Here is a 21,937-nt window from a genome sequence, read left to right as displayed (position 1 = left end):
AAACAACCCCAGTGGACATAGTGTTTAGTTGTCTTCGGTTGACTTATTTGTTTTTGCACCTTTTTGCTGTAATTTGGGCAAACTGTTAGCTACATTTTGGCTGACCTAATTTAGGCTATTTGTTTTGTTTATTTTTAGTTCAAGTTACAATTAAATATTGTGTTGGGGTGATTAACCTACCTTCACAATATAATTCGTTCTGATTGGATCTCGTCTCCATTCGTCCTGCCTTGATATTTTCGTCTCCCTTGATTCGTTTACCACAGTGTTCATTATATTTCGTCATACACTAAGCAGCACAATGTGCAACGAATTTTGTTGTTGTACCCGCAAAAAACAGGTCATTCTTCGTCCACAAACTCTGGAAAATGCACATAAGTATGGACACGTTCTAAGAGTTCGCGGGTACAAAATACAATGATAACAGCTGCGCTTATTCCAGCTTGGATATCCCTGAGTCATCTAAGTGGAACCATTTATGGTTTTTCATTTCATAAAAGTGGGTCACCTTCAGAGAAGTTTGGAAAACATTGGAAAAATTGTTCATATTTTTGTAGTAATTACTAGAATCCTTTCACCAGGTCTTTATCAATTTACCTACTTTATATAGTTCTTACATTTTTGCCACAGTAAAACTGACAATAAACCTTTATTGCACACTGCTGCCACCTAGTGTTATGCTTGTATCTTAAACCGTAAAATGTATTCAAGTTTTAACCAACGAACTTAGTTTTGAATCGTAATTTTAATGACTCCATGCGTTGTTTGCGTAATGTGCTGTATTTATTGCTAGATTCAACCAAATTAAACCCCTTTTATATAAGAATATATCAACTTTAATCTGGACATAGGTTTACATGGAATTCTTATTTTTTCTTTCTATACATTCTCAATGTTGTCCAAGTAATACAGTTAGCAATAACAACACACATGAAATATTTTTATTGAGTATTTGCTGGTTTACAGCTATTTCAACCAACCTGTATTACAAACAGATGTATTTCACAGTTTGGCACAGGCAGTCAAATATTGACAACCAGGCCCTGGACTGTACAGTTAAAAAAATATTACCATTCCCTGGTTCTCTTACCCCTCATGTCTCCCAACATGTTCATTCTCTGCACCACATATTATAAAAGGAAAACATTAAGCTAAATAAATACATCCACCCCATTTAAATAAAAGGAAAACTGGTCTTATTACAATGCTGGCTGACGTGGCAATGGATCTACAAACAGCTGCTTACAACAAAAAGGACAATTAATATTCTCCAAAAGTTAAACTAAACATGGAAGAATAGTGAGAAGGTTTCTTAAAGGGATAGTTCAGACTTTTTTTTCAAGGTTGGTGAATGTTGATCAGGTTTTATTTCTTTTAATGCTAACCCTTTGACACCCTTTTACCGGGTAAATGATTTTCTGTCAAATTTATTTATAGGCTATAATTTGGTTGATTAAGGCAAGTAAATATTTCTATTCAAATTGTAATTTAAGACAATAAATTCTTAAGCATGTGTCATTTTTAAGCATAAGTCCTTTTTATCCAGTGGCTGAACTGTATTTATACTTTCTATAAACATAAACTATCCCTTTATTATCCACCATCACCGTCACACTGATTCATTGGTACTGTTTAAACAGAGGCACAGAGAGGTTGAGTTAAAATAGGTCTGACTGAAATAAACATCAGACCGGGCTTTTACTTTATCCAGGATTTGTTTACTGCCATCCTGTAAAATGTGGTACAAATTAAATCCAAAGGTCCCCAGTATAGTTTTGGGCAGACTTTGTGTGTGGATGCTGTGCCTTCAGCGTAGCTTTGTCAAGTATGTTAACGCCTGGACACAGAGGTATTCTAGTGGTTTCGATCTCTTACAAAGACAAATGCTGAGACCGATATCAGCAGCCATGGGCTACAATGAGGAAACATCACCAGGAATATGACCACCATTGTAGCCTAAAACATCATGTTTGTTTTTAATATGTCGTAGTATAGAGAGACAGCACTTTGATAGGCAGACTTAAAACATTATTAACCCAGTGTCGATGAATTACTGTAGATCAGGATCTTTCGGAGAAAAAGGACTTAATGTAAAGCACATAGAAACATAATTATTTATAACTATTTTTAAAACCCCTCTGGGGGGGCAGACTGCAGGAAAACTGGGCTTTTCCTCACACATGGTATTGAATGTGGCGTATACACAGAATATCTCTAAGGCAAAACCTACTTTACACTTACATATATACAGAATTATCCTAAATGACTTGAAAATTAAAACCCAGTCTCAGGCTTGATGAACAGGGCGGAGAGGGCAAAGGCCAGAAAAACAACACCTCCAACGATCGTAACTGTGGATGCAAAAATAAAATAAAATGTATTTACGAGTGCTATCTTATAAAACGTCCTGACAGTGATTAACTCCATTCAATAATTTTCATTAAGAGTTACTTGTAGACAATTTTCTGAAAAAACAAAAATATCCCAAAAAATAGTACCGTAGCTTTATTTTTCAGTGTTTATTATTACATTCCTATGTGTGGGGCTGGGACTATTGTGGGGGACAGGCAGAGCAAGGCAAATACATTTCAAATTCCATATTCTCTTTTAACCACACAAAGCCATCTGAAACACTGCTCCACTGTTTGTTTATAAAGCTTTTGAGCTTTGCAAAAGAGACAGATGGGTGTTGTGGCACCAGCATGCAGCATTACATTAGTGCAGAATAGACAGAAACATACTGTACATTAAAACTGTTTCCTTAAAAATAATGAAGGCCGTGCTTCTGCTTGGTGAAGCAGGAAATTTGCCACGACAAGATCATGATAATAATAATGGATTACACATAATCAGAGGCTGGTGAAGCCTGGTGTTATCGTCAAAACATAGTATGAAACACATGTACAAAAACATTGACAACTTACCTGTTCTGACAGAAATTTTCTGGGCAATCATTCTTCCACCTATTACAGCCAGTCCTGTACACAAACAGTGGCCGAGTGTCCCACCCACTGCAACTCCAAAAGGATCCTGGGAATTGAGAAAAAGGGATGCAGCACCAGTTTTCATCAGCTATGTGCATTTAATAACCAAACTATGAAAACTCTATAAACTATTGATGGTGACCTAGGTCACTGAGTAGAGTTCAAACAAACCTCCCGAGCAGCGAGAATGATGGTGGTCAGCTGGGAGCGGTCACCCCACTCTGCAAGGAAGGTCAGGGTGAAGGCTTGGATGAAGATGCGGGAGATCAAGCTGTGCCATTTTCCCTGAGGGTTGGGTATCGCCGACCCAGTCTCCACATCTGGACCCCCATTGGCCAGCTTGGATCGCTGCAGCTGGTAAGACAATGATATTCAAACTCTTAGACACCTTATTATTATTAATATTATTAACAGATATTGAGTAGAAACTTCTTCCTGTTTTCATCCAACAAGAACGTAATTATTATTATAACAGTTAATAACAGCAATGAATAGAATTTTACTAACTATAGTTATGTTAGTTATATTAACAATCATTCATAGATGGGTAGGATATAATTATTAGAAATGTTAGACAACAGGCTACAATGCTAACATATTACTTAGTGTTTCAGTTGTGTCTGTTGGATTGTCATTGTGTTTAAAAGTATAAAGTAAACTGCAAAAATAGACCAACTAAAAACTATCAAAATGTAAAACCTACTACTGGAGTATGATTTTTTGCCCAACAAGATCTTCTCAGATTAGTGTACAGTTTTAACACTAAAAGACTTAAATGTTGCAAGATTAGACTTTTCAAGATTAGATTGCGTTGCGTTTTACTGAGCTACTAATTCCAACCCAAAATTAGCTGGAATATAACATTCCAGCTAATATCCTCTAAAGACATTGTGCAATAAATAGATTTTCTAATGCATAACATGCTTTACTATTATTTCTTCAACTTGTCAGACCTATTGCCTTGATACAAATTGTGTTTTCATTCTTTTGAGAGTGACTCAGAGTATAGCGATCTGGCTCTGGGTTTAACAGCACTAATACATATAAACCAAGGGTTAAGGTGTTGGACAACAATCAGCTCCGGCATGGGAGTGGAGAAATTACACTCCTCAAGCTGTGGTTGGTCGAAGACGGTTGCCACTCTCACAGGAACAGATATATGAAAAAAAGGTATAAAACACATTGTAAAGAAGGACAGTGACTTCAGGGTGGAGTTTTTTGTTTCAGTTTGCTGTGGAATGGCTTTGACTGCAGAAAGACAAGTTGGACGATCTGTCTTAGAGACCTATAATACAGTGACACAACAACTAACCTCTTCATCCTTTTTCTTCAGCTCTGCCTGCACCTCCTCCAGCTCCTCCTGGCCTTCATCTGGACTCATCCTCAGCCCCTCCCTCAGCATCCGTACCCCAAAGATGGCAAAAAGAGCCGTGGACACATAGTATGTGTAAATTCTTGGGATGATGGTGGTGGCATAACCAAACAGCACTACAGACAAGAGTTAGAAAAAGGGTACCAAATGAAATGTCTGGGATATTAGACTAAATTCAGGAACAAATATGTTGTCAATATTATATTACAATGTACACATATATATATACCACATTTTGTTGTGTGCAGTGGTGTGCAAGTAGTTCACTTTCCTTTTCTTCCTACAGTATATAACAAATTAGAGTATTGTGTGTTTTACAATTGGTGAAAACTAAAACAGATCAGACAGTTATATACAATTCTAATTGTTAGTTGGAGTGAAAGGAAAATGTTAAACATTAAAACCATATTCCATCTGCTAACCTGACAGACAGGTCATTAGTCCAAGGGCCAGCATGGCACCTGCCAAGACTGTGAGGCGGTTGTATCGCATGGCCATGATAGCTGCGATGAAAAATGTCTTGTCTCCGAGCTCTGAGACAATGATGACGGAGATAGAGGCCGCAAAGGCGTGAATGAATCCCAGGTCTCCTTTGGGGGTGCCATCTTCAGACACCAATGGGCCAATTGGATGTGTAGTAATAGCTTTCTGCAGAGAAAAGTCAATAATTGAGAACGTGAGTCAGCTACAGAGAACACAAAGGCTGTTGACAGTCTAACTTGTCTGTTTGGTTTGGTGACATTTCAAGTTTAGCACGAAATTTTACTAACAACCTGTTTTTTAATCAGATAGGACTTCACAGTAGAACGGAATATCAGAATATGCCAATTGCCTTTAAATGTACGATGTGTAGGGTTTAGCACCATCTACTGGTATAGTAACATGACATGCTTGACATTCAACTCAACAATGTGAGAAAGCAGACAATTTAATAGAATTCAGTTAAAACACAAATAATAGTTATCAAAAGTGTATACAACATGGAAATCTGACATGATAACCTTTCGATAGATGACCTACTCGTGAAAAAACATTTCCAAAAAAGGACTGGTATTGGTTTTGATATTTAAAACAACGATTATTATTTGCAAATAACATGCACTTTAGGAAGCAAGTGGAATATTTCATATTCTATTTTTGACCAGCACAATTTGTAAGTTGTATAAAAATGTTTTTACCTTCAATGTAATATACTGTCTTTACATCTGTGTATATTAAATACCAACTCGAAATAGATACTTAAAACATTACCAAGTCCGAGATGGGGTGTTCGATGATGCCTTGTTACTTTAGGGATGTTTCTAAGGTTATAGACAATAACACATACTTGTTTATGAATAATTAAGAATTAATTAAATATTTATTGGCCGGTCATGTTTAGGCCTGACACACTTAGTTGGGAAAACCGGAACATGGTAAAACACGTTAGCACTAAGGGCTAACTATAAGAGTTTGCAGGCAGCAGAATCACCAGCATCATTGAGATTGCTAATGTGAACGGCTAAATGATAAATAATAACAAAGCTACTGTGTCTCACCTCTTGTTGTGGCTGTTGCTGAAGAGATTTCTGCTCTTCGGGGACAGAAGCAACAATTCCGAACGACAACAAAAACAACACCGCAAGCGGAACCGAGACACCTGTGATATTTCTGTCTGCCCGTCCATGTGCTCCGCTGGCCATTACAGGCATTATTGCTTCGACAACACGAAAACTAAGTCAACTCGGTCCTAACTTTCTGTTTCGCGAATCACTTAATATTACCGGTAAAGAGATGAGCTAACCTCATAGTAACAGCTTGCACATTAGCAGACTCGGCTGTAATACACGTCACGATCAGAGAGCGAGAAACAGGAACCTACGGCTTTAATTTCCTTCTTTGTATGAACGGCGGTTTTATCGCCATCTTCTGTTCAGGAGTTTAAATTACAGACGACAACCTGGCATTCTTACGTCGTTTTAAGAGGTCACAGGAAATAAATTATTGTAATTTTTTAACCAGGAATGATATGTTCTGTTAATGTAATTTTCCCTCTGTTTGACAGTTTGCATTTCACTATTTTAGCCAGGTTCCAGTTTCCTCCCGCAGTTCAAAAACATGCAGATATAGGACATTTTTTTATCTGGACACAGTGACTAGTAAAGGTGGTACGTGAGTGTGAATGGTGCCTTGTTTATGTTACCCTCCAATGGACTGTAGCCCTATATTTGTCTGATCCAATTCTTCAAATGACTGAATTATGAATGACAAAATTAAACAAAGCACATAAAGGGAAGTGCAGGTTTTGGCAGGGTAGCCAAGCTGGTAGTGTGCATGTGGAATTTTCCATTATGCATAAGACTATGGGTGTAAAGTGTATTAATTGTGATTTGTATTTTATTGGGCAAAATTTTAAAAGACCAAACTGTGACGGTATCTAGTACAGTTATCCAGAACCACTGCTTAACTGGCCACATCTTCACCTGCAGGCTTTAACTGAATAAAATATTCATTTCACTCTTAAACAAATGCATTTATTCAAAAAACAAAAGGTATGAATGCTTTCCTGTTCGTTGGGTATGAATCATATTTGCTAATATAGAGTTCATGACAAAGCTGAGCTGCCAGTGCTTGGTTAAACAACACATACAGGACAACAAGCCACCATGTTATTGACAGGGATTCAGACATGAAAGCTAATGAGATGTAGATGAGAAGTTCAGCAAAGTAATGTGGACATGAGACCCACTCAAACCAGCCTCCCGTTGGTATTCTGTGAGCTAGTGTCTCAACTGCTCCTACAAGACCAGAAAGGAGAAATGGATAAATAAGTCTTACAAGGAAGAACAGTCACAGCAGCATAGGTAAAAATAAACAAGGAAATAAAAATACATCTTACTGTAAATTCAAGGACATGCAAAATGATAGGAAAATAAAGAATAACAAAAGGGACAATAATCAGTTAATTAAAAACTACTGTATAAGCAGCATGTAGGCTAAAGATGTAAAAAGTTCATTCCAAATGTATAGTATATTAACCAGTGGTTTACATTGCACAACCATGGCAACCTTGATTATAAACATCAAAACACACACACACACAAAAGAAAGTTATGAAATGAAAAGCTGACACATGTATAACATTACAATATAAATTGTTACAACAAACCTTGTATGTCTATGTCTAATATAATCAACAGTAATGATGTGTGCAGGACGTGTACTGACCAAGGCTACATTAATCAACTTTCAAAAATTTACCTGACTTCCCGATGCGGAGTCCGGCCAATAGGACCATGGACCGATGTTGTAGCACTGAGGCTGCAACAAATAGTCCAACCCCAACCACATGGAACCACGTCACCTGAGAGTGGAGGCTGCCAGTCTCTGATGGAAACAACACGTTATATTAATATCACAGATACAGCAGTTGAAAGTAGTAGCGGAGGAAATGCATTTCTTTCTTACCTTTTCCTACATGATCTGAACAAAGCACCGTCAGTCCCAGGACGATGTAATAACCCAGGCCAAAGAGGTATTGCACCAAATTCATGTAGCCATCAGAGAAAACACTGACACACAGACACTCCAGCAGCCTCCTGAGAGAGTGGATCCACAGCAGCAGGTACAGTAGGACAGTAGACAGCTGTGGAACTACAGACGACACGGACATGAGTCATTATGTAACAAAAAGTGACAAACCGATGCTTTGACAGGGCAGACCCCCCAACCTACCATGATCAGCACGGCCTAACGGACCAGTCAAAATGTTTACTGTCCAAAGTAACCATGATGGATGTGACCGATGCTGGAGTATGACCTTAAGATACGACACCAACAGGAAACCATTCCAACACACAGACACCAGATAAAAGTGCCAAAACCACCTTAAACAAAATGAAAGACTTACTCACAATTTAATTTATTTCCATCAAGTTGTTAACAATCGAATTAAAATATTACGCTTATAAATAAACATAAGCAGACGTCGTTTTATTACCTTTTAGGGACATCCAACACACGCAGCCATTCATCTCGTTTGCCGTTTTGTTTTGTTTTTCCGTATCGAATAAGATCCTGAAATAACATATAAACACGGCATGATTTGTGTTTTCTCCAAATATTGTGCACACATAATGCTATAAAAAAGGAGCACGCCAGAAAACACCATAAAATATCAATAAAGAAGAAGCCGGCAGAACTCCACCTCATCTTACTGAAGTCCAGCCGCTTCTTTTTTCCTTGTTTTGTGCAACGCGGAAATGCGACCGACAAAACATAGTACTCGGCCTTAGTTCCAGTTTTCAATTTCCTGTCTGCACTTAACATGACATTGCTATGCAATTATATCTATAATATAATATCTTATGATATTATATATAATATTATTACACAAAAATAGTAAATGTATTTACTGCTGGTTAAAGCTTTAAAATTAATACAATGATTTCGTCTTAATATTTTCTCTTACAATCACTCTCTCTCACACATACACGTCAATATATTTTTGACGGTCGGTAAAAAGCTGAAAGTAGTTAAATGGGCGAAGGAAAAAGTTTTGTGAAAACATTGTAAAAGCCTTTTGTGGCATTAAATTCCAGGATGCCTCTTAGAGGCACACAGTATCCTGTCAGAGGAAGTGTGGCCTATTTCCTGCTTCTGTCCCTTCACTGTCCATGATGTCTTTTTCCTTTACTATGTCAGGGACTACAGCAGGTCCCTCACATTCTGCAGCAACAAATTAAACAAGGGACTTGTTGTGTGCTCTAAACTATTGAATTAGGTTTTCACAATTTTCAGGTGACTTTAAAACATCTCACAATGTTGAAGGTAAACCACATATATTTTCATCATCATCACTGGCATGAAGACATTGATGCAGTATTCATCATTGTGGCAGATGTCGAAATGACAAAATATAAAAATAATCGAGGTTTATCATTAGGGAGATGAAGCACAAAATAAATTACTACAGTGTTAAATGTAATCACTGTTTGCTCATCGTGACAAGTGTAGTTGGGGACAAATAACTGTAAATGCGATTAAACGCAATTAACGACTGATAACTAGTTAAAACAAAAATCATAGAAATTATAAAATATATGACAATATATTTAAATATATAAATTAAATTAACATTATTATTAATATACATATTTGTTATTATTGTTGTAAAGTCTTGCAGATTAATGAACCAAAGTGCATTTCTTTCTCTTTATTGTTCGGTGTTGTTATTGTAACAGATTTATCCTAACCCCTCCCAGACACACGCACGCACCCATTCACACGCACACACTGGGACAGTCGCACTTGACGCTCTGCTGCTGTACGGCTGATGCTGCTCCTCCTGCTCTCAGGTCTCTCCGGACAGGAATAAAGCGACATCAGTTACATGCAACGACCCCAGCAGCAGGGACCTGTCCTGCAACTGCCCCTCGAGTGGTTCGGATTTTCTCACTGCGTTTTTACTTTTCTTACTGGAAAAGTTCAATTCCTTAACGATACTTTGATGAGGACTCTGTCCATGTCTCTCGGATGATGGCTCATGCAGTCTCCGTCATTCCAGTACTTATTCTGACCATCGGTTATGTTGCTGGTAAGACAAACTATTAATAACTTAACTTTTTAATTAAAGTTATGTAATTAAGAGACACTAAGAGATTCCAACTAAATGCTAACATGTTGATGAGGGCTTTTTAAATATGTATTTTTTGAATAAACAATGTTTATAAGCTAAAAAAGGTTTTAAAAAGTTTTCAGTGGAAAATGATGGAGACCTTTGACACAAGTGGAAATTTAAACTAATTCCATTTTGTGTGAGTTTTTAATCAGCATTTCTCTCCATCTGTCACCAGTTCAAATTGTTTATACGTCTGCAGTAACTTGGTCACTTTAGTGTTGCGATTTTCCACCCTCATAAAATACAACACAATACAATACAATACAATACGTGCATTAGGGCCTCACAGGGAGGTGGTGGACAGCCTGTATCACCAGAAACAGGAACCCCACCTACACCACACTGTGCTGGACTACTGAGCCTGACCTGGCCCGTCATCGCCTGTTTCCTGTTTTTCCATGGCTACGCCATTTTCTACAGCAGTGGGAAAATGGCCCTTGGTTTTCAGAGAGTCACCTAAACTACACATATCATCATGTGTGTTTGGTTATCTTTGTGTTGCTTTTCATATAATTCTTAGTAAAGTGTTAAAAGGGAAATACTTTTATAGTTAAGTCAGAGTTGTGTTTGCTGTGACTGACGTGGAACTGTTTTATTGATTTGTGCAGCCAGCGAACTGCGGTTCATGCCTGATCCGCCGACGTTAAACATCATTGGTGTCCACAGGATGAACAAGTCTGACAATGTGACGCTGACGTGCAGGTGAGATCTCAAATCAATCAGAAATAACCAAACACATTCCAAATTCACTAAAATGTCTTAAGAAGAAGAGCTGTTCAGAAAAAACAGTGCAGCTTTCATTGAGTCCTCTATCCACCAGTCTGCCACACAGCTTTGTTAAAATAAGCTTGTTTTGTCTAAGAGTCCTTCTGTTTCTCTGGTCCTGTCAGGGGTCACCAGTATCTAACGTGGTCCACTCCTCCTACGAGCACTCACTTCTCCATCAGCGACTGCAGCGGATCAGGGCTATTCTGCACAACACTGACCATCTCCAACGCTACTGTGGCTGAAAACGGCCAGTATCAGTGTTACTACAGAGACCTGAGGGCTAAAGATGGCAAGACGTCAGCTGCAGTTTATGTCTTTGTCCACGGTACATTCAGTTCTGAAGATTTATGTTGTTTACACTTAGTTGTGCTGTCATTAGCACGGCGACTATCTATTAGGATTACGACGAAGAGTTGCTGTATATGTTGGCGCTTTGGCCCAGAGGCAATGTCTCTGTCATTGGTGTGGAAGTTCGAATCCCGGTTAGGGTGGTTGGTACCCTCCAGTGGACTCACCACCTGCAGGAAGGTTTGGGGGGTTGGTGCGGTGCAATGTGATTTGGGTGGTGGTTGCTGCCCTCGCGACCCGGTAGCGGATGAAAATGGATGGATGGGTTGCTGGATATAATGTTTTTTTCACGGCATTAACTAGACATCTGTTTAATTATACTAAAAGATGTTTTCACATAACTGTATATATTATTTAATGTATCAACAAAAACTTTAAGACTTTAATTAAGAAAAAAGGAAGGTGTTAATGAAAGGTGAGACAAGAAATGCAAACAAAACTATTGCAGATGGAACAGTTCAGGATACATAACTAAAGCAATACTAATAAAACAATAGAATTCCATAACTGTAAAATTCTCCTTCATTATTAAGCAGTCCTATTGACTTCAACTGTAACACTATCATTACTAGACTGTGAGGGACATTAATTTGTATTAAAAAACCTTTTCAGAAAAGAAAGAAATTCCATAAAATGCTGAACCTGAATCTTTGTTTCTTAGGCAGATAGAGATCCTGTTTCTTTCTTACTGAAAAACTTAGCTTTATTAAAAACCATCAACTACAAGAGGAGTAACAAGAGCATCCTCGAGGCTCACTGCCTGGTGCAGAACTTTGCAAGAGAATTGAATTCCTATTCAAAGTTTTTTTCAGTACATGACATACAGTCACAGAGTTCAGGTCTGTCAGCACCTACAGTTTATAATTAATTTCTATACGGCGTAGTATGAGTATGGAGAGGAATCAGTGATCGGCATTTACTGTACCTGAGGGCATAATGATGCACTGATCACACTGTGAGGAGTTGACATCAGGATAGCATCCACAGACAGGCACACAACAGCCATCGCTATCTTCTGTTGAGATCCATATGACATTTTTTACAGCTATTAGTAAAATACATCTTTGAGTCTTTGCAAGACAGTGAGAGGAAAATATAATGAGTTTTATTCAACAGCTAACTTTCATCTGTCTTCATTTGTATTTGATTCATAGTATGAAACAACTTCATCCAGTGGTTGTAGTCGGACAAACAGAGTTATGTTGGTCAGTGAATTTACCTGGTGTATAGGTTCAAATGCACCAGTGATACTACATATTCTAGATTTAATTACGCTTTCATAAAGTCTTTAAACTCGACAAAAACAGAGCTGGTTTAATACATATATTTGATGTCGGTGTTTCTTTTCACCCTAGATTACAATGTGCCATTTGTGCCGTCGGACAAAGAATATAAGGTGGTGTTTGTCCGTGAAAGAGAGCGCGTAGTGATACCGTGTCGAGGCTCGGTGGAGGATCTCAATGTTACCCTTCACAATGTGAGTATTTTTAATCTATTTATTGTTTTGACAGAGGACTATACACTGTCCAAAAAACCTTATTCTCACTGAGAGAGTATTGACATTCGTCATCTTCTCACCTGAGTCCCAACATTACATCAGTACATTTGTGTTTGTCAGAAGTATCCAAATAAGGAGCTTCATCCCGATGGAAAGGAATCTCTATGGGACGCTAGGACGGGCTTTACGGTTCCTAGCTATCTGATCAGTTATGCTGGCGTGGTGTCCTGTCAGACACGGATAGGAAATGAGACGTTCAAGTCCCCTCTTTACATCGTGGCAGTTATTGGTAAGATAAAGAAGACAAGACCAACTGACATTTCTTTTTTTTAGGTTAATGTAAATATGGCAAACTTTTAAAGCATTCATTTTGCTCCATAGAGGGTATGTTGTGATCTAGGTACATAATAGGAGGCCACAACAGAGTCAAGTGTCCAGACAGACATTTTCTAAAACAATAGGCCCAGGACTCACTGTTCTGTCCTTGCTCTCGTTTCCGCAGGATACAAGATCCACGACCTCACCCTGACCCCGACACAAGTGAAGCTGTCTGTGGGGGAGCAGCTGAAGCTCAGCTGCACTGCCCGCACGGAGCTCAATGTGGGCATGTCATTCAACTGGACCCACTCTGGTGGGGCACTGGTCAGTGTGTGTAGTTCCCGCTCTGCCTGTTACATACTTCAGTCAGCAAATCTTTCCAACTCGAACTGACAGAAATACTACAGTGTTCTGTTCCTGTTGGCCTCTTATATATTTCTCCCTTCCTGCTTTTAGGAATCCTTAATGTCAGGGTCAAAGTGCAAAAGAATGAACAGACATGTTTTTGGAGCCTTTTTAATGGTTTACATAAGTCAGGCATGTCCAAAATCAGGTCCAGAGCCTAATTGTGGACAGTGGTCAAATTTAACACTGTCCACAGCCTCTGTTATAAATTGCATCAGAGCCAGCACTGAGCCCAGAGTAAACACACACAAACCTGTTTTTCATGGACATGTTTTTTGAGACTGATTTTATTTCATGTTTCATGTTGGCTTTCAGATATGGAAGGCAAGATGATTTTGATAAGACCTATGAATAAAATTCCAATAAAACTGGTTTGGCCACATCTGGCCAAGAGTCTGGACACACCAGACACGCGAAACAATTTAGATCCAGTTAGACATTTCGGCAGTTTCCACTCTGGCGTTGTGTCATCTTATTGAGAGACAAATAAATGATGCCTCGCTGATGTTCCTCTTTTACCCACGTCAGACACAGGGAGACTATTCAATGACTGCGCACAAGAAAAAGATGTGGGACTATCTGGAGCTTTCAAACACCCTCATAGTGAACAATGTGACTCTGGATCATCATGGAGACTACACCTGCACTGCGTCCAGTGGGAAGATGGAGAAAAGTGCCACGGCATCTCTAATAGTATACGGTGAGAGTCACTTCTCTGGGCGGCTTTATACCGAATAAGAACAACGACATTCTGAATCTGTTCTGCATCATTTTGTATTTTCTGTAACGATAGCAGATGTTGGCATGTTTGGACATTGGTGTTGGTAACAATGTTGTGGTGGCTAATCATTTTATGGCATACTTTGTCTGATCGCTGATTTATCTCTGTTTCTTCAATTATTTCCAAAGTAAAGAAACTAACATTGGGATTTGAATCTCTAACAGAAAAGCCTTTTATTGACATTGAAGAGCCATGGACAAAGATGAGGGAGGTCATTGTGGGAGATCTCATCTCCATAAACCCTGTCAGGTTCTCAGCCTACCCAAAACCCAGCTTCAAGTGGTGCGTGTTCAGTGATATACTGAAACCACAGAGTGACATCATCATACCGGCTTATCTAATCTGTGAAATAACACACTTTTCTCTTTTCTCAGGTTGAAGAATGGCGTTCCTCTGAAGGACGATTACAGAATAAAACAAAGAAACGAAACCCTCCTTATCCGTGTCGTCACTGAAATGGACGCAGGAAACTACACAGTAATCCTGTTCAACGCAGTTACGAGAGAGGAACATCGGCGCTCCGTCCAACTGGTGGTCAATGGTACCTTTCATTCTTCGTTCTTCTTCCGACACTCCAGGGCTAGAAGCTGTGCTCATACCAGGTGTTGTCTTCCTCTGCAGTGCCTCCTCACATCATTGAGAAGGAGGTGGCAGTGGACAATGACCTGTACCCGTGCGGCAGCAGCCCCACCTTGAGGTGCACATGTCGTGGATTTCCAGTACCCACACACGTTCAGTGGCAGTGGATGCCCAAAGAAGAATGTCCAGACGTCTTTAAGTGAGTCAGACATTTTCAATGCCTGAGTGGATCTGGGGTGGAGGGTCTTCTGAGTCACTGTGTCAACAGGTTGTTGATCATGAGGCCAACAGCTGTTTTCAGGATGTTATCAAAAACCAGAGCAGGAAAAGGAACACGCAATTAAACAAATGTGATTCACGGTCATCAAACCTCAATTGTTCTGACCTAGAATTTCTTCACTAATTATGTGCAATCACACATCTTTTTTGGTGATTTTGGTACTCGCTCAACACATCACAGACCTACGGTTTTGAATCACAATCAGATTGTTGAATCACATATGTGGGGCCTACTGGTTGGTGTATGTGCCCCGTGTGTGCATGTTTGTGTGATAAGGCTCTCATCAGGTCTGCAGTTATATGATGAGTGTTTAGGCGGAGGTGTTCATGTCTGTCAGCGTGTTCTTCTGAATAACACTTCTTCCTTCCTGCACTGTTTCCTGTTGATTTCATCCTGCTTTTGGTCAAAATCCTTTTACAAATTCTGGCCAAAGAAAATCCACGCTCACCTGTCTATGATCCTTTGGTTTAAGACTACATGGATGTTTGTGAAAAAAATGGAAACACACACACACTCAGGGCTAGTTTTCACGGTTTTGAGTACTATACAAAGACTTAGCATAACCTTGACTATTACAAATTGCCTACCTTAACCCTTAATCCTCCAAATCCTAACTTCAAATTAAACCCCAAACCTCAAAATATCATCTTTCCTAGTATGGACCTGAAAAATATCACCACGATGACAGAAAAAGCATTTTACCAATAAAAAAGTGTCTCTAAAGTGCTTTACTTTGTATTTCTGATCAAACAGGCCAGGGTTTAACAGGTCTGAGATACAAGTGGAAAAGTGCAGCGGTTGGAGAGACGTCACCAACAGCACCGCTCACAATTTCATTGAGCGAATTATGACTAAAACTGATCACATCAACAAGGTAAAGTTTTCTTTTTTCCTGCGGAGAGAATCTGAGGTTACCTCCCCTGACATTTGACATCAGTCTGAGTGAATTTACTGTGTGTTTTTAGAAAATTACAAGCTCTTTGAAGATTCAAAAAGCTGAAGCTCACGCCCTCTACAGATGCATGGCTGCCAACAAGGTTGGAGAAGACTCGCGCGTCATCGTTTTCCACGTCACACGTGAGTGCTTGTGTCCTTCCTCCTTCTTGCTGATTCTCAGAAACGTAAATCATCATTTTCATTTTTGTTCTTGCTTTTGTGTCCACATGTCCTAGGTGGTCTCCAGGTGAGCATGTCTCCGTCCAATGAGCCTTTAGAAGAAGACGATGTCATTCTGAGGTGTAAAGCAGACGGGCTGATATATGGTAATCTGGCTTGGTTTCGTGTGAGCAACACCTCTGAGTCAGAGACCTCGTCGGTGCAGCTGTGTCGATCTCTGCTCTTGGAGCAGAACCCTCTGTCGCAGGTGGTACTGTCCAGCCAGCAGGGTAACAATGTTACGCTGGACCTGTTACTGCCCAATGCTTCCCATCAGGCTGAAGGAACCTACGCCTGTCAGGTGGAGAACATCAAGACGAGGGAGAGGACCTGTCTGCTGCGTCGACTCTCCCTCAAAGGTAGGACAAATTTACAACTTCCTCTTTCACTCTAACTAGGTGTTAACATCACAGTCACTACATTTTCATCAGTTTCAAGGTAAAAAGTAAAACATGGATGGAAGCATAAACAAATGATGAGATGAGGGAGAGACTCAGGGAGTTTATAACATGATTTTTCAGGATGTTTAAGTTGCACATCTATCATTCAAGTGACGAGAAAGGCATTTAAGTTTTGCTCCAGGAGAAACTTCTCGTTTAGTTTTATTCTCAATCAAAATTGACAGGATGTGGTTTTATTTTGATTCAACAGATAAATCATTCCAGGAAGTCGTCCACCTGGCAATCCAGCTGTTTGAATCAAGTCAAGCACAGTTAGTTTAGATGGCATTTACATATTTAATTAAATCAATTAAGTTGGATTTATTGTTTCATGGAAAAAAACTGAAATTGGCTTTAGACACCATACATACTTAAAAAAAAGAATATATTAAATATTATTTTTACCTCAAATATTTACCATGGTTTAGAACCTGATTAATGCAAACATCATTTAAATTGATTATGATATTTGATATGAAATTATGAAGGGTTTAATCTTTTTTAAGTTGTCACGGTAACTCTTAATACAATCTTGTTCTACTGTCCTATGTGTAGCTCTTGAAGCTCCGCGGATCCTTAACAATTTAACCGACCTCAAAGTTAACGTCAGTGCGATGATACGTCTCCACTGCGATGCTGAAGGGATACCGAGCCCACAGGTGGTGTGGACCAAAAACAATCAGACTGTGTTGGAGGGATCAGGTGAGACGTTCGTCAATGAACAACAACATTTCGTTGAAGTTGACACTTTAAATTTGACACAATTCTTCATTTTTAGGTGTGATTCTGAGTGAAAACAAACATACTTTGACGATTCAGCGTGTGAAGAAAGACGACGGTGGTCTGTACACCTGCACGGCCTGTAACAGCCGTGGCTGTGAGAGCTCACAGGCGGTGCTGACAACTGAAGGTCAGTTAGTATTTGAGTTAGGATCCCTGCCATGGTCATTCTAAAACATATACTGAAGTGTTCTTCCTTAAACTCTGGTTTACTCTCTGAGGAGATTCCGTTGTATACTCCACACCATCCCACCAATTGTTTTAAACAAACACGACCTGAGCCACAACAGCCTTGTTTTTATATTTGGCCTCAGGAATTTACATCACATGACATTTTGATATCAAAGATGCACTTAAGTGTAAAAATAACTTTGAGTTAGCATGAAAGGAAGTTGTCCCAGTTAGAGCACATCCTGCTGGGAGTTTCTGGGTCTCAAACAATAGGTAGGTTAGAAGACAAAGGGAGAGGTCAGCACTGCCCGCTCCAGTCTCTTCTCCCTTCGTCCGCCCCAATCTGTGTTGAATACAGAGACACGGCAACAAACAAACAAACAAACGCTGTGATCAGAACCGGGGTCTACGTGACCCTGTCCATGCCAGAAGAATGCAGACCCAGTTACAGAGGCTCAGTGATCATGTTAGGCTGCGCCCCTAACAACAAAGTCTGTTCGTGGAAACAACCCCCACAAATATCTATTAAATTAACACTCATTGTTTAAAAACACTTTTTTTAAAACAGTTTATTAAAGACATTTACTGTGGATTAGTAAATCTTAATGATCACACTGAAAAGTATCACTTTCATATAGTACACATGGTTTGATAAAACAAGAGACAGATTTGTGTTAAGCACGTTTAAGTACTGAGAACAAAGGCTCTGATTTGCTTTTTCCAATGTCTTGATATGGATGTTCCAACAGGGGGCACTGATTCCCAAGTATTCTTTAATAATGAGAATAAAAAATTCTAAGCACAATTGGTTTAACCCAACCCATACATCTGAAAACAAACAAAAAAGCCCATCTTGCACTCATAACTGCAAAGACTTGATACTGTAGTTCTCCCTGACAGTACGTCACTACAACACTACACGTTTATATTTCAGGGGCTGAAGAGAAGACCAACGTGGAACTCATTGTTCCAATCGGCTCAGTCGTCATCGCCATGTTTTTCTGGTTGCTGATTGTTTTCGTCATCCGTGGGAGAAAGAGGGTAAGACTGTTCTCCTATCTGAATTGTCTTCCTGTCTTTCACTCTCCTTTGAAATCGATCCTCGGAAAAATTACTCGAAATTTAAAAATGCAGTTGAAGCAAACACGTGCATGAATGAGCTGACACACTGTGAGAAGACCTGACTGATGAGAACTGTCTGGTCTGCTTCTCACTAGTTGTTCTCCCTTGTATTATGGAATGAAAGAGCTACTCTCTGCTCCCTGAAGTCACGTAGGCCTGCAGTGCTGAGCTGTCCTTGTTCACTACAGTGACATCACAGACTCAGGAAAAAAAAAGAAAAACATATTTTTTCCCCCGTGACCATTTTTTTCTTTGATTTTTTAAAAACTTTTTCTTGTAATTCTTTTGTTCCTCCCATCCTATTTCAGCCAAATGGCGTGGATCTAAAGCCAGGATATCTCTCAATAATCCTGGATGCAGAGGACATGCCTATGGACGAGCAGTGTGAACGGCTCACCTATGATGCTAACAAGTGGGAGTTTCCACGAGACAGACTTAAACTTGGTGAGACACACGACTGTTGAAATTCACATGACGTGTTTTAAATTGATCCAACAGCTTTGTCACACAGTAGGATTACTGCTGTCATCAATAAAAAACGAGATACAAAACCATATTTATAATATATATGAACTTATAATCATATATCCTTCTTTACCTCATTTCACACAAAGGTATTAAAGGTTTCAGATTCTCTAGAGGTCACGATGTTGGCGATGATGAGGTTTTTTCACCTGGCAATAGTTTTAATAGTATCTTGTATTGGATGAAGGTGACCCACTGGGACGCGGAGCATTTGGTCAGGTGGTAGAAGCAGCTGCCTTCGGTATCGAGAAAGCAACGACTTGCACAACTGTTGCAGTCAAGATGCTTAAAGGTCAGACATTTGTTGTTCCGTGCATTGCACTGGGAACATCCAAAAAAAACACGTCACTGAACCCCATGTCTCTGTGCTGTAGAGGGAGCCACATCCAGTGAGTATCACGCACTGATGTCAGAGCTGAAAATTCTCATTCACATTGGACATCACCTGAATGTTGTCAACCTGCTGGGAGCCTGCACCAAGGCTGGGGGTGAGTCAAGACACGGAGCTAACCTTCCTGACTGTTCTCTATGATATGAAAGCAAGTTATCAGCAATCAAAAGTAGGGATGTTTTTTTTTTTAGCTTTACTTACTCGTCTCACTGTCTTCTCCACCTCTCGCCCAACATCTGTAGGACCACTGATGGTGATTGTAGAATACTGTAAACATGGAAACCTCTCCGCTTACCTTAAGAGCAAGCGTGGAGAGTACAGCCCGTACAAGGTAAATGATGCCTGACGTTCCTGCAGACAATTTAAACACTGTCAGCTGACCTTTGGATTTGGTTGTTAAAATGCTCCTCTTTTTGTAAACACTGACATGTTTGGGTTAAAAAAGCAGAGCACGGTGATGTACATTATCTCATACCTGCAGGAGGTTCCTCTCAAAGTGTTTTGTCTGCTATTCTCTCAATAATATCCATATTTCTGTGGCGTACAGAGGAAGCGGGTTGATAGTCAGAAATGGGCATCTTCCCATGAGAATGTAACTGCAACGGATCAGGATCTGGATAAAGTTGCCCAGTTGGATATCCTCACTGGAACAGCAATCTGCACCACAGCTAAGGACAGGCCCTCATGCAGCAACAGGGACCCTCAGGGAGATGATGGTGAGAACATTAAAAGAGACACTTTTGCATACAAATAATTCAAATTAATAAATGGAGCTAAACAAAGCTAAGTTTAACTAAGCTAAGCTAAGCTATGTAAGCTAAGACTTTATCAATCCCCTGTGGAGAAATTCAGTTGGTACAGCAGCAGGGTTGACACATGAGAATATAGTGAAATATCACAGAGAAAATAACTAATATATTATGATGCCACTGCAGAGAGCTCAGATGACGACCACCTGACTATGGAGGATCTGATAAGCTACAGCTTTCAAGTGGCCAAAGGCATGGAATTTCTGTCGTCCCGCAAGGTTAAAAATACAAATTATTATCACATTTGGCTACAGAAGCTACTGATGCTAATCATTATTCAAGTGTGTATGTATGACTTTTTACATTTGTTTTCTTTCTCTGTAGTGTATCCACAGAGACCTGGCAGCCAGAAACATCCTGCTTTCAGAGAACAACGTGGTAAAGATCTGTGACTTTGGCCTCGCCAGGGACGTTTACAAAGACCCCGACTATGTCCGTAAAGGAGATGTAAGTCATCAAAACCTGAGTTCTGGCAGTAATTCTTACTATTTAGAAATTAATGTCTGGCTTTGAGGGTTAAAAAACACAGAAACCAGATCTATCTAAGTAAAAACATATTTATTTTTTAGAGAAAACTGAATATTAGAAAATGATTCAACTCATCTTTAAGTGGGGATGGCAGAAAAATGCTGTTTATTATGAAAATATAAAAATTCTAATAAACAGATTTAAATAAAACAAAAGGGAAAGATAACTTTTACAGATCCCTTCAAACACAAAAAAACTGTTAAGTGATGTGTTAAGTGAAAATGACATGTTCTTTTACAGGCCCGTCTCCCTCTAAAGTGGATGGCTCCTGAAACTATATTTGACCGTGTGTACACCACACAGAGTGATGTTTGGTCCTTTGGGGTCCTCCTCTGGGAGATCTTCTCTTTAGGTAAACAACTTATCTTGGTTACACAGCCTTAGCTATAAAAGAAAATTGTAAAGCTGACCTTTCACCTCATATATGACCTTTCACCCTTCACTTCATATTCCTCACAGGGGCTTCTCCGTATCCTGGTGTTTGTATCGATGAGTCTTTCTGCAGGAGACTTAAGGAAGGAACCAGAATGAGGCCGCCAGAATATGCAACCACAGAGATGTAAGAAATTGACGTAAAACTTTTTCACCATTTATGAACTAATTAAAAAAACATCAACGATGGCTATGTTTTGTGATTAAATAGATACCAGACCATGTTGGACTGCTGGCTGGATCACCGTACAGACAGGCCCACGTTTGCAGAACTGGTGGAACATCTGGGCAACCTGCTGCAGGCCAGTGCTCAGCAGGTGAGTGTGGAACTAAACATTAGCTAATGTGACATCATTCATAGTCAACAGAAATGAATCTTATTTTCTTGATTATGTTTTTCCACATTTAAGAAGTATGAATCCCACTGCCAGAAAAACTGACACATTTTCTAGAAATGAATTTGAAAATTAAATCTTTAGTTTGCTCATAAAGTCAATTATGATAAACAAAAGGTGCCAATCTACCACATGCATTGTTAGGGAGCTCATCAGACAGCTTGAAAACTGAAATTTAAATATTTTCCCAGGAATTT

At 39.4% G+C, this 21,937-nt stretch overlaps 3 protein-coding genes across 4 annotated transcripts in view; 1 reads left to right on the top strand and 2 right to left on the bottom strand.

The window, feature by feature from the left end:
* Positions 1 to 927: 927 nt before the first annotated feature.
* tmem165 (transmembrane protein 165) lies at positions 928 to 6,224 on the bottom strand. Its single transcript, XM_008307182.3, has 6 exons — positions 5,895 to 6,224; positions 4,779 to 5,004; positions 4,297 to 4,472; positions 3,156 to 3,338; positions 2,925 to 3,030; positions 928 to 2,351 (listed from the first exon to the last, which is right to left on the bottom strand). Exons 1-6 carry the CDS (start codon positions 6,045 to 6,047, stop codon positions 2,275 to 2,277), a joined length of 921 nt encoding a protein of 306 aa, XP_008305404.1. The 5' UTR covers positions 6,048 to 6,224; the 3' UTR covers positions 928 to 2,274.
* A 623-nt stretch (positions 6,225 to 6,847) lies between these two features.
* Positions 6,848 to 8,581, bottom strand: srd5a3 (steroid 5 alpha-reductase 3). Its single transcript, XM_008307184.3, has 5 exons — positions 8,336 to 8,581; positions 8,071 to 8,222; positions 7,804 to 7,989; positions 7,597 to 7,722; positions 6,848 to 7,133 (listed from the first exon to the last, which is right to left on the bottom strand). Exons 1-5 carry the CDS (start codon positions 8,545 to 8,547, stop codon positions 6,874 to 6,876), a joined length of 936 nt encoding a protein of 311 aa, XP_008305406.1. The 5' UTR covers positions 8,548 to 8,581; the 3' UTR covers positions 6,848 to 6,873.
* A 1,058-nt stretch (positions 8,582 to 9,639) lies between these two features.
* kdr (kinase insert domain receptor (a type III receptor tyrosine kinase)) overlaps positions 9,640 to 21,937 on the top strand; it is a 14,771-nt gene continuing 2,473 nt past the window's right edge. The window contains exons 1-26 of one of the 2 annotated variants that reach the window (XM_017031187.2): positions 9,640 to 9,931; positions 10,624 to 10,717; positions 10,906 to 11,108; positions 12,487 to 12,608; positions 12,753 to 12,918; positions 13,132 to 13,271; positions 13,881 to 14,052; positions 14,298 to 14,415; positions 14,508 to 14,674; positions 14,755 to 14,911; positions 15,746 to 15,866; positions 15,958 to 16,069; positions 16,165 to 16,506; positions 17,143 to 17,289; positions 17,366 to 17,497; positions 18,473 to 18,579; positions 18,969 to 19,104; positions 19,373 to 19,477; positions 19,560 to 19,673; positions 19,819 to 19,907; positions 20,124 to 20,292; positions 20,512 to 20,603; positions 20,710 to 20,832; positions 21,154 to 21,265; positions 21,373 to 21,472; positions 21,557 to 21,662. In XM_017031187.2, coding sequence (XP_016886676.1) covers positions 9,871 to 9,931; positions 10,624 to 10,717; positions 10,906 to 11,108; positions 12,487 to 12,608; positions 12,753 to 12,918; positions 13,132 to 13,271; positions 13,881 to 14,052; positions 14,298 to 14,415; positions 14,508 to 14,674; positions 14,755 to 14,911; positions 15,746 to 15,866; positions 15,958 to 16,069; positions 16,165 to 16,506; positions 17,143 to 17,289; positions 17,366 to 17,497; positions 18,473 to 18,579; positions 18,969 to 19,104; positions 19,373 to 19,477; positions 19,560 to 19,673; positions 19,819 to 19,907; positions 20,124 to 20,292; positions 20,512 to 20,603; positions 20,710 to 20,832; positions 21,154 to 21,265; positions 21,373 to 21,472; positions 21,557 to 21,662 — 3,507 coding nt within the window. In that variant the 5' untranslated portion in view covers positions 9,640 to 9,870. Of the gene's footprint in view, positions 9,932 to 10,623; positions 10,718 to 10,905; positions 11,109 to 12,486; positions 12,609 to 12,749; positions 12,919 to 13,131; positions 13,272 to 13,880; positions 14,053 to 14,297; positions 14,416 to 14,507; positions 14,675 to 14,754; positions 14,912 to 15,745; positions 15,867 to 15,957; positions 16,070 to 16,164; positions 16,507 to 17,142; positions 17,290 to 17,365; positions 17,498 to 18,472; positions 18,580 to 18,968; positions 19,105 to 19,372; positions 19,478 to 19,559; positions 19,674 to 19,818; positions 19,908 to 20,123; positions 20,293 to 20,511; positions 20,604 to 20,709; positions 20,833 to 21,153; positions 21,266 to 21,372; positions 21,473 to 21,556; positions 21,663 to 21,937 lie in introns of both variants that reach the window. The other variant, XM_008307185.3, reaches the window with a different exon arrangement.

Source organism: Cynoglossus semilaevis, chromosome 2 (assembly GCF_000523025.1).
Source record: "Cynoglossus semilaevis isolate Cse_v1.0 chromosome 2, Cse_v1.0, whole genome shotgun sequence".
NCBI lineage: Eukaryota > Metazoa > Chordata > Actinopteri > Pleuronectiformes > Cynoglossidae > Cynoglossus > Cynoglossus semilaevis.
Note: the sequence above shows the minus strand (reverse complement) of the source record. Positions and strands in the feature narration are given on the sequence as shown.

Bases quoted from the DNA above. Each gene is read 5' to 3' on its own strand.
- srd5a3 (XM_008307184.3), bottom strand. From the start codon at position 8,547: ATGAGGTGGAGTTCTGCCGGCTTCTTCTTTATTGATATTTTATGGTGT. The intron at 8,223-8,335 runs GTAATAAAACGA...ATTTTGTTTAAG, and splicing joins GTGTTGGATGTCCCTAAAAG to GTGGTTTTGGCACTTTTATC. The intron at 7,723-7,803 runs GTAAGAAAGAAA...TGTTTCCATCAG, and splicing joins TTCAGATCATGTAGGAAAAG to AGACTGGCAGCCTCCACTCT.
- tmem165 (XM_008307182.3), bottom strand. From the start codon at position 6,047: ATGCCTGTAATGGCCAGCGGAGCACATGGACGGGCAGACAGAAATATC. The intron at 3,031-3,155 runs GTTTGTTTGAAC...CTCAATTCCCAG, and splicing joins TCATTCTCGCTGCTCGGGAG to GATCCTTTTGGAGTTGCAGT. The intron at 2,352-2,924 runs GTAAGTTGTCAA...TTGCATCCACAG, and splicing joins GAAAATTTCTGTCAGAACAG to TTACGATCGTTGGAGGTGTT.